We start from the raw sequence: 10,650 nt of genomic DNA, 5'->3' as shown, positions 1-10,650 counted from the left end.
AGATTTGTACCATGATTAAGACCATATCAGGTTTATTTTTTCTACTTTTTACTTTAACAGAAATTTCGGCACAGTTTGCCATCTTGAAAGATCTGGTATTACAGTTCACCTATACAAATATTACGCAAGTACAGTCGCAACAGCAATTCAAAGTTCTGTCTGATGGATCCGCAGTACTCGATTTTGTAAGTAAAATTTCGCATTAATTTTTTTTCAAGATTTAAATAGCGAATTACTCTAAAAAAATCTTATTTGTATTAATTTTTGTATCTATGTTAGATTGGTCTTGTTCAACAATACGACGGATACACAGCAGAGGAGTATGATGTACAAACTGAAGATGGATACATTTTAAAGCTGCACAGAATAAGTGGTAGTCCACTGAGTCCAAAGCGTGCTGGGAAGCCTGTAATTTATTTGCAGCACTGTCTTGCTGGATCCACAGATGTTTATGTTGCCTTGGGGCGAAAACACTCCTTGGGTAAGTCGTGCAATTTTATTCTAATTTAAAAAAATGCAGAATCAGTTGTTTGAATTCAAAAATTAATTTGCCTAATAGCATTTTTACTGGCGGATGCTGGTTACGACGTATGGCTAGGAAACGTTCGAGGTAATACTTACTCAAAGCGACATGTAAAATATACAGCCGACCGAGATTCAGAATTCTGGAACTTCAGGTAAGAACTGAAAATTGTTCATTTTTGAAAAAATCCTATACACTTATGGCAAATGTAATAAATAGTGATGGCATGTGGTATTTGATTATAGTATGGATGAAATGGCAGTTATCGATGTTCCAAAGTTCATCGATGTGGTTCTAGAGAAAACTGGTCAAAAGAAACTTACGTATATTGGATTTTCAATGGGAACGACACTGAGTTACATACTTTTATCGGAAAAACCTGAGTACAATGACAAAATGAAATTAGTTGTCAGCATGGCACCGATTGCCTACTTTATACATCCACTCAAACTACCAGCTTACGCAATTTTAGTAGCAACAGAAGCTATACTGGTGAGCAAACATACACATACCAGTAATCAGATAATGAACTATTCGATGCATAAGAAATGTCAAAGAGAAGAATTAATTACATTTGATTATAGGCTCTCTCAAGTGAGACTCAAATTAATCAACTTTATCCACAATCAAATATATTACACATGTTGAGTAAAAAAATTTGCTCTGGCATACTCGGAAGAATACTTTGTAAAAACATGATAAAGACGATCGCGAGTCCTGAAAGATTAAATCTTGTAAGTCTGATTTCTTAAAGCATAATATTAATCTAAATAGATTTAATAGTTATTATTAATTTATTTTCAGACAGCACTGCCAGATTTACTTGCTCATACCCCTGCGGGTTCATCTCTCAATACATGGGTCCATTACTATCAAATAGTAACAACTGGTAATTACATTTTGTGATGCGTAATGCAATTTTTCTACGTCAAGTATAATAATTTTAAAATCTTTTATTCGGGTTAAACGTTTTACAGGAGAGTTCAAAAAATTTGATTTTGGAGCATCATCCAACGAAGCAAAATACGGCTCAGCTAAGCCTCCCAATTATGACCTGTCCAAAATAACGTCGCCGCAAGCTATGTTTTATTCAGAAATCGATATATTTAGCAGCATAAAGGTACGAAATCTACCACTTTGAAATTGTTGAGATCTAATACGATAAAGTTTTTTAATTCAATGAATCAAATTTTTAGGCGGCAACGAGACTGAAGAAAAAGTTAAAAAATGTAGTAGCTTTTGAAGCTGCTCCCAAAGGCTACAATCACATGGATTTCGTGTGGGCTAACGATGCCTACGAAGAAGTCTATTTGGCAATACTAAAAATAATAGCATCTAATCCTTGAAAATCGCCACATCTACATTTTAGCAATAAGTATCAACTATAAATAAATACACAACGCAATAAAATATACTTGAAAATCGAATAAAATTCAGTGATAAAAATTCAAACTTATTATACAGCTTACACACGTAGGTATACATCCCAAGCGCCAATAATTCAAATCGACGCCTGGGAAACCCCAGCGTTATTTGGGTAACCGCCAGCTGTATCGTCGAGTCTTGTTGCTCTTTAGAATGTCAATAAAGACCCGCCGTCACGAAATTCAAATCCATCGCGAATGCTCGCTCACGCACGTGAACGAGGCTCTCGCGAGAGAGGCATATCGGGCGCGAGGTCGTCGGTGCATTGTCGTCTTCCCACACGTGACGACCGTCTATCTTTAACTCTTGTCTAGGATCATTGGCTATGCCTAGCCTGGGGTTCGATTTATTATTTATTGAACGGTCACTTATCTGTGTGATCATTTAGTTTCTATAAATAGGGGATTGTATAAATGGGATATGCGCAAGTTGAAGCAATCACTGTTTTATGTTTTAATTTATTTCTGAATTTCTAAATCAGATTTGCGTTGTTTTATGCCTTATGTATTCATGCCATACGTGCATGTATATCTATAAACTTTAGATGCAGACGTGGCGACGCAAAGATTCGAGGACAGCGAGATCCTCGCAAGCACGTACACTCGCGAAATCCGGGACACCTTTATCAGTCGCGCGGCGAGTGCGTTGCCGTATTAGAATTTGAAATAAATGTTTGACAATCCAGCTTAGCTTAGGTTAGGTCGATAAGTCGGTTATTTTTTATTACAATATTTGGATGTGATTAACAAATACAATATAGTGGATAATAAAGTCAAAACTTATATAATTGCCAACATCTTACCTTTCAATATTACAATATAGATATACGTCAAAATCCCAAGTCTACTCCTACTCATCGGCCTGTAATATTATCCACGTCAGCTGTGATGCACGCGTACCTCACCCGCATATGCGCCTTTTCGTGGCAAACGCTGAAAGTATACGCATTAACGTGTGCAGCAGCAGTGCCTAATCGTTCCGATCTGTAATGAGGGGCGACATATAACCGAAAGCGCTTTTTTGTGCTTTGAAGTTTAGAAATTGAAGGTTTCGCTCTGGGGTCGTTGAACCCTGCACGCCTTTTTCGAGTGTATAGGAATTATAACATCGTGTGCTACTTGGTTCTACGTTTTATGCAAGAGATGATTGCTGGTTTAGCGAGCGGCGACGACTTCGACCCTTAATTTATTCGGCTTTGAATTTTTAATGAGAGATAAGTAGAAAAGAAAGCTGCGGGCTTGTACACAGGAGTAGTGAATTTTTTTTAATATATGTTTTTTGTGTAGCAACGTTGTATAACTGTAGGCTTCCGAAGCATATGCTTATTTTATCGCTGGATAAAGAAACGATTTATTCTTCTCTACAAAGTCATCAGAATATAGAGACGATTCGAGGCGTATATTTATGAATGATCGAAAAAAATATCCAGCCGAAGAAAGTGGAAAGCGACAGAGAGAATAGGCGAGCAATATCGCGAAGAGAGAAGGTTAAAAAAATCAATAGCACTGAATTTCTTTCTCTCCCGTGATTTTTTTACGTCTAACATTGATGATTTTTTGTTAACAGGATTTTCCAAGTACTGTTTTTACCATCTGTAATAACTTTTCCTCGACTGATTGCATCCTCAACTAAAGCCAACAACAAACATTTCATCACCAGTAGCCCGGTAAAAAAATAAGCATCACCAGACCCAAAAGCACGTAAGAATATTCCATCGCAAAGCCTTCGGATAAACCATCCGAAGGCTCGCACACTGTTCGCTTCCGGGGCTTTTCCTCTCCCCCGGCCAAGTCTCTTTTCCCCCTGAGAGCATTGGCTGCAAGCTGCGTGTATAATACGTATACGCCTCCGCAAGCCAACGCTCCGAGACAGACAGCAGTCGACGTATGTGTGTGTGTGTGTCGCGGCAGCTGGGGGCTAGTGTAAGCCGGCTAGGTCGGCCACTGACCTTTATCCGGGACAACTGCATCCATCCCCGTTTTCACGCGTGTGTGCCAGAGAGAGAGAGAGAGAGAGAGAGAGAGAGAGAGAGAGAGAGAGAGAGAGAGAGAGAGAGAGAGAGAGAGAGAGAGAGAGAAAGAGAGAGAGAGAGAGAGAGAGAGAGAGAGAGAGAGAGAGAGAGAAAGAGAGAGAGAGAGAGCGAGGGGAGATGAAGACTCGAGTTGCCCGAGGTCGTCTATTTCCGCGATGCGGGCCGTTTTCGTTCGTGTGCGCAGATGCAGAGCTTGTGTCTCCCACGGATAAGTATGTGTGTTTAGATGATTTTTAGTAATGTTCGATGTGAATTGAAATCGAAGCAATTTTTTAACCTTTGGAATGTACATTTGAAGCTTCTTTTGGGGGGCGAATTTGCTTGGCTTCCGACAAGTGGCGTGTTAAGGGCTAAGGTGAAATTAATTAATTCCGAATGTACACTATACTCGTTCTGCTATCGTTACGATCGCGATCAATTCGAGATAAGGGATACTGAAATTAGTTGAGGTCGATTCACGAATATACGCGTGTGTTTGAACCCATTAAGTTTGGGGTCAACGAACCAAGTGTAGATCGATAAAGTCGGTCTCGAAAAAAACACTAGGGAGAGTTAGTGCAGACAATTTTCTTTCGATTTTCTTAAGGGGGTGTGGGAGCTAAAAACCCTGTTTTTTTACTTCATGTAACTTTTTAAATAAAGCTTGCCACGAAAAACCAAGACCAGAGCGCCATAGTGTTAAGTTTAATGAATCATTCTACCGAAAGAAAAGATCAATCCGACTTTTAGTTTTTTTTGGCATTTGAAATACGAAATACCCTGTGGCGCATTTGCGAAGCTTTAGCTCCTACTCCCCCTTAATCCAGCTTCTGAAAGCTCGTCTTAGCTCAGTCGCGACTTTACATGCAGTTTTCTATCTTAACAGGTGCGACCGCGACCAGACGCCCAAGACTAAAACCGCATCTAAAGAAAAGTCCAGTCTTTGAAGAGCGAGATGAGCTCATTTCAATTTTATCTGAAAAGAATATAATGAGCCTTGCCCTGACTACGACGACGCAACGTACCAAGGTCTCCCTACTTTTAAAATTTATATCAAGGTGATGCGACCGCTAATTGTTATGCAAATTTTCACATGTTGCGCGCGCGGCTTTCTGGATATTTTATACAAGAAAGTGTCCCATATTACTCATCCATACGTTTATGATAGAAGCTGACAAAAAAAATTGTGAATCAATTTTTAATTTTCATTATATTGAGAGAAAAAACATTAACGTATAAATTTCTCTACCGAAAAAATACAAGCGCGCTCATGCAAATCCCTTTCCACTCGTCCGAGCTAGAAGAATCGGGTCCCAAATAAAAAGCGACCTCCTCGACACAACAATACGAAATCCTCCACTGTATAAAGTATAACACAACGATTTCAGGGTTGCAACCTTGCATTTAAATGTCTCCGCCGATAAATTCCTCGACTCTGTCGTTACGTTGCTACACGTCGGCGCAGCTTCGTTCACACGCGTTGTTGTCGTCTGGCTGACGTATACGCATGCAGCCCCGTCTCGGACTCGTCTGCGCAATTCGCGCGTAAAAAGAAAGGGTCGAACCTGTTTGTTGTGACGGGGAGCTAGCTCGCGGATTAGCCGTGCAACTATGTATACGTCTCGTCCTCGAGGGGGTTACTCCTCTCCGCAGGGTGCAAAATGGAAAACAGAAGAATTATTCCGACGAGGGCTTGTGGTGCTGCGCCTGAGCCCCTCGCGCATGCACACTTTGAGGCAGCGAGCTTGCGGACGGCTGGAGTAGGTCATCGACCAAATTTTATTGTAGACCTAACTTGATGAGATATTTATTCTACCGCAAAAAGACTGCTTCGAAGATCGATAAATATATGTACTCAGAGCTGCATTCAATGTGCATAATTCTGCAATATCAACGAGAAATATCATATTATCAGTTTCGTTGTATTTTTATTACGCTATATTCAATCCTATTGTTTGTTAGTCACAATGATAAACTCTTTTAGACTACGAAAGTATTATTATACAAATTCGCACTGTACAGTTACGCACGATATTAGCCCAGAATTATCCATTTCAAAAACGTCCTTGATGCTACAGGTAAACAAGTTATTAAGAAAAACACAACAGTGTATACCACATATTCTTCCTAATCCAAGCCCCAGCTAAATCTGATGTACAAAGCATCGCAGTTCTAATCAAATGCAAAGTAAACAAAACGCCTGCAAATCGAATGTCAAAAGTCACGTATAAAATCCTCGTCGCAGTGCGTACACATCTCTACACAGACGAGCACGAGACTCCACGAGTCGTCTCGATCGTTTGTCTTCATCACCTAACCGCATTTTTCCATTTGATATATCACTGCGAAACGAGGCCAGTGGCTAGTCTCGCTCTATTAGAGACTCTCGCCGATGCGCCGGTGCGACGCCGAGCTTACTTTGCTGATGCGGCTGTCGCGAAAATACTTACGTCGCCGAGAGCACTAGGCTTATTTTAATTTCGTCGATGGTTTTACACACCTCTAAGGGCCTTTATTCAATTGAGTTTTCCGTTTCTCACTGTATCATTCATAATATGTTGGTATTCAGAGTCGATTTCGGTTCCCCTTTACTATGTGAGGTAATGTTTTGAAGGGGTATATCGAATGATATGTTCGAGTCGTGGACTAGCGCAGCAAAAACACTCGGAAATCCACGAGTGTGCGAGAGGCTTGTGTACACTTTCATTCGCTGAAAGTCGCCAGACAGTGATCGACTACAGAACAGTAAGCATCGTCAATCGAATCCTGTAGCGAATCAGTTGCTGACAAGTATCGGTCTTCATAATCAACGGACTGGCAATCATGAATCAAAAGTAAGCTAGAGCTTCGTTAACCGTGAAAAAATCACTTTTCATTAATACCTTAATTTCTCACGTCTCGCGAAATTTTAGCACCAACGAGAGCACTGAAAACCTGATCCAAATGGATAGCAAGAACTGCTACTGTATACTATTTCCAAACTACAAGAAACTCGATCTTTCCACTATCGAGGACATTTTTTCCAACTACGGCCGAGTTATCAGCGTAACCGCCGCTGGTAACGAAAGGGGTTACCGCTTCGTACGCTACCCAAGTCGGGAAGAAGCTCAAAGAGCAGTGGAAAACGTGACCAACGATTACGACATCCATCTCAAAAGTCACAAACCCAAGAACCAACTTGAGAGACAGTCCAAAAGCTACAAGAAATACCTGAAGAGCATCGAGGGCCAGAGAGACGAATCAGTCGAAGAGTTCAAGCGACCTAGTGTTCCCGTATGGGAGTACGAGGTGCAGGAGAACCACTCGGACTCTGGCAGCTGCTCCTCCAACGAGTTGAAGGACAAAACGTTGTACTTCGTTAAAAAATCTCCGAGCACGAATAGCTCGCCGGGCTTGGAAAACAGTGACCAGCTGAGATCAACCGTCAGCATGGAGAGGATGAACCAACGGTACTACGAGCTGGAGAACCCCAAACAGCAGGTTGTGACACCCAGTGATAGTGAATGTGTGCCAGATCTTGTGAGTACCAAGGACCCGGAGAAACATATGGTCGTGCTGACGGCCGGGGAAGTCGTGGTTGGCAACATACCTACCAGGTTGGGGGGAGCATTCCTGCTGCACCTATTCGACAGGCATCATCCCATAGCGATTAGTTACTTGCAATCTGTTCCCAGAGCCAATGCAAGATACTGTCACGTTTACTTCAGGAGTGACAAGGAGGCACAGTTGGTCGAACGAGAGTTTGATCAATACGACCTGATGGGTAGGAGACTAGTCGTCATGCGACCTGAGAAGTTAGTGAGGTTTGGTGCTATGTAAACGATGAATTGGTTATCGGTGTTGCTAATGTTGCGACTGCGCGCGTTTTATGTGAATTCTAGAAGTGTTTGAAAGGCCAGTTCACAAATTTGTGGCACGAGATGAACTTTTCATATCCGGTTGTAAATATGTTATACATGTCGTACTGACGCTGTATTCCAGGCGATTGTATAACTAATTGAAGAGTCAATATTTGCATAGTTGAATTGAAAGGTCGGTTTACAACTTTGTGACACGTTTAATTATTATACATTCCGCTGTAAATATCTTAGCATTGTCTCTCTATATATTCCAGACGACGTTAACCGATTGAATTATTGAATGAAACAAGTTTAAAAATCAATATAATTTATAAGTATACATTACAGTAAGACGATCAAGAATCCTCACTTGAATCGTCGAAATAAAGTATATTGCATTTTTAAAAACTTTAAATAGTCGTACATTCGTTACCTCATCCGTCCGACTCCTTCGTCCACAATACATATTCCAATCCGATCGAGTCAGTTCTCAGAGACAAAAATTAATTTATCCCCAACGCTAAATATTCCCTGGCCAAGAATAAAGTAAGAACGCGCACACATAAACGTTCCTTTTCTCTTCTTATCTCCAAATCTCGAATAAAATAGAACTAATACGCGAATAATGAGCGAGCTGTATGCGTAAAAGCTTTGTAAAAGCGTTTCATAATAAGATTATGATGAAACTGGCATGAGTCGCGCATACATGCATACGCGCGCGAGAGATCGATATCGGCCGGCGCAGGAGACGAAGCGACGAGTTCGCTGTAGAAAACGCGATGCATTTTGCGTTTTCAATCGGGATCCGATAGCACGCAGACTTGCGGACATTTCTCGCTGACTTTGTTTTCCCCAGCTGCTCTGCGAATCTGGGTTAGATTCGAGATACGCTTTTTGCATTATCCTCACGTAAGAACGAATTTGCGATTGAAAAACAGGACGTATACAAATTTATAAAAACTCACCCCTGCATGCTGGCTGCGAGAGCTCTGCATAGCCTGGAACAGAAAAAATTCCATTCGTTTAAACATTGTATACGCTGTCCGAGGAAGAACAATTGAAAGAAGCACGCTAACGGCGCAGATATAAACGTTGCGGACGAAAGGGAAAAACGAGAGGAGAGTCTGGCTACTCATCAGGCGCATTTCGGTCCAGTGCGCGTCGCGCGCGCTTATAATAAGGGCTATGCGTGCGTGCACAAAGTAGCGTTTGTTCGCAGCCCCGTGTGTCTCTCGTCTTCGTGCCGAGTTGCTTCGACAACGTCTCGCTTCTACTGAGCCGAACGACGCGCTTTTCTGCGTTTGTTGAAACGAATCTCAGTTTCTTAAGAAAGAATACTTTCGATCATCTGGATGATTGGCAGTTCGAAAATGACTTTCGCGTCGATAAAGTTTTCCCGACAATAACGCGAAATTATAAGACAGACGAAGCGATTGTCAACGTTATAATTAGCTCGTTAACTGCGTTCTATTTTTTCTGAAAAAAAGCCGGACGTGGTCGGGGCACGGTGGCGGCGACCTACGGCGTAATTAGCGCTTCGGTCCAGTTGTCGTGTTTGCTTGTAAACTGCAGCGAGCAATTTCACTTTCGAAGGATTTTCCAACGCTGTATTACTCTGTTTTCTATTACGCGCGTTTCATGCTCTATCGGTGTGTTTGCTTTTAAAAGTTTCAAGTTTCTTTTATGGATATTTCGGTCTTTGATGTATATATGGATCGAGAAGTTGCGGAGTTTCAGGTTTGGTAAATTTAGAAACTGAGATCGGACCGAAAGTTTCCTTCTACTTCTCTACACGGTATAATGGATTCCCTTTCAGGCCCATAAATTTCGAAATCCCCGAAGCTTCGGATTGCCTACGTGCCAAAGTTCACGCAACTTTCTTCGCGCTCTTCTACTTCGTTGTGGAAAAGTTATAACGTATGAATATCATTTATAATTTAACGATTCAACGACATGTCCTCAATACGTGAAGTTGGCATTCAGATCGAAGAGAAAATAATTAATTATTTCGAATAAATTGTCATCGCTGTAAAATAACGCTAAAATAGTAAAAAGCACACTCGATCTACACATGCACAAACACGTTGCAAAACAAAAAAAAAAATTAACCTGAAATATTCCCTTCTCGCGGAATAACCCCCGGAGCTAATCATGCGCATTTTCGTTCGGCAAATAAAGAGACAAAGGAAAAGGGGCAGACAGACAGACACACGCGCGCGTTTTCTCTCCGAGCGCGCGGGGCGATTCAATAAAACGAGAATCGGCAAATAGGCGCAATCGTTCAGATGAGAACGACAGATAAGTATATAGCGCGCTTGAGCGCAAGTGAAATGAATTGCGCGCCAAGGTCTACTGTGTGCAAGTAACACGCGGTATCAACGCGAGCGCTCGCGAACCGCAAGTGAACTCTCGGTGCAGCAGCAGCGATTTTTTTCTTCTCTCTCACAACGGCCGGTTTATCGCTCGAACGAGAGCCGAGCGTTTATATTAATGCACTGCATACATCGAACGCGAGAGATGCATTGTTTCTCGCGCAGCTGCCGTTTTAACGCGGATTAATCGCGCGGTTTTGATAAAAATTGAGTGCGTCTGTGTTTATATTGATTTATTGTTTGCCGCGATATAGAGGAGCAGGTATACGCATTACGGAGTATACTTAGTTTCGAGGATCGACGGCGCGCGCGTCTTATCGGGACAGACAGATAGCGCGCGAGAACGAGTTTCGTCTCGGGTTACTTTTGACACTGCGTGCGGCAACTCGAACCGGATGATTATGCTTTACACATGTTCTTGTATACATTGTATATCCGTGTCACTCGGCTATTTTCGTACGAGTGAAACATTTAACGAGA

The 10,650-nt window shown here is 41.7% G+C and overlaps 3 protein-coding genes across 11 annotated transcripts in view; 2 read left to right on the top strand and 1 right to left on the bottom strand.

Moving 5' to 3' along the window:
• LOC100117861 (solute carrier organic anion transporter family member 74D) overlaps nucleotides 1–10,650 on the bottom strand; it is a 70,331-nt gene that overhangs the window by 56,530 nt on the left and 3,151 nt on the right. For all 9 annotated transcript variants that reach the window (XM_016985990.3, XM_031931244.2, XM_031931245.2 and 6 more), the window contains one exon: nucleotides 8,764–8,796. The gene's annotated coding sequence lies outside the window, so the exon portion shown is untranslated. The remainder of the gene's footprint in view (nucleotides 1–8,763; nucleotides 8,797–10,650) is intronic.
• LOC103316136 (gastric triacylglycerol lipase-like) lies at nucleotides 12–1,968 on the top strand. Its single transcript, XM_031931417.1, has 8 exons — nucleotides 12–185; nucleotides 280–481; nucleotides 560–677; nucleotides 769–1,015; nucleotides 1,108–1,257; nucleotides 1,328–1,412; nucleotides 1,501–1,643; nucleotides 1,720–1,968. Exons 1-8 carry the CDS (start codon nucleotides 12–14, stop codon nucleotides 1,867–1,869), a joined length of 1,269 nt encoding a protein of 422 aa, XP_031787277.1. The 3' UTR covers nucleotides 1,870–1,968.
• On the top strand, nucleotides 6,633–8,213 carry LOC100678440. Its single transcript, XM_003424763.5, has 2 exons — nucleotides 6,633–6,793; nucleotides 6,872–8,213. The coding sequence occupies exons 1-2, from the start codon at nucleotides 6,783–6,785 to the stop codon at nucleotides 7,776–7,778; spliced, it is 918 nt and encodes a 305-aa protein (XP_003424811.1). The 5' UTR covers nucleotides 6,633–6,782; the 3' UTR covers nucleotides 7,779–8,213.

Source organism: Nasonia vitripennis, chromosome 5 (assembly GCF_009193385.2).
Source record: "Nasonia vitripennis strain AsymCx chromosome 5, Nvit_psr_1.1, whole genome shotgun sequence".
Classification (NCBI taxonomy): domain Eukaryota; kingdom Metazoa; phylum Arthropoda; class Insecta; order Hymenoptera; family Pteromalidae; genus Nasonia; species Nasonia vitripennis.
Note: the sequence above shows the minus strand (reverse complement) of the source record. Positions and strands in the feature narration are given on the sequence as shown.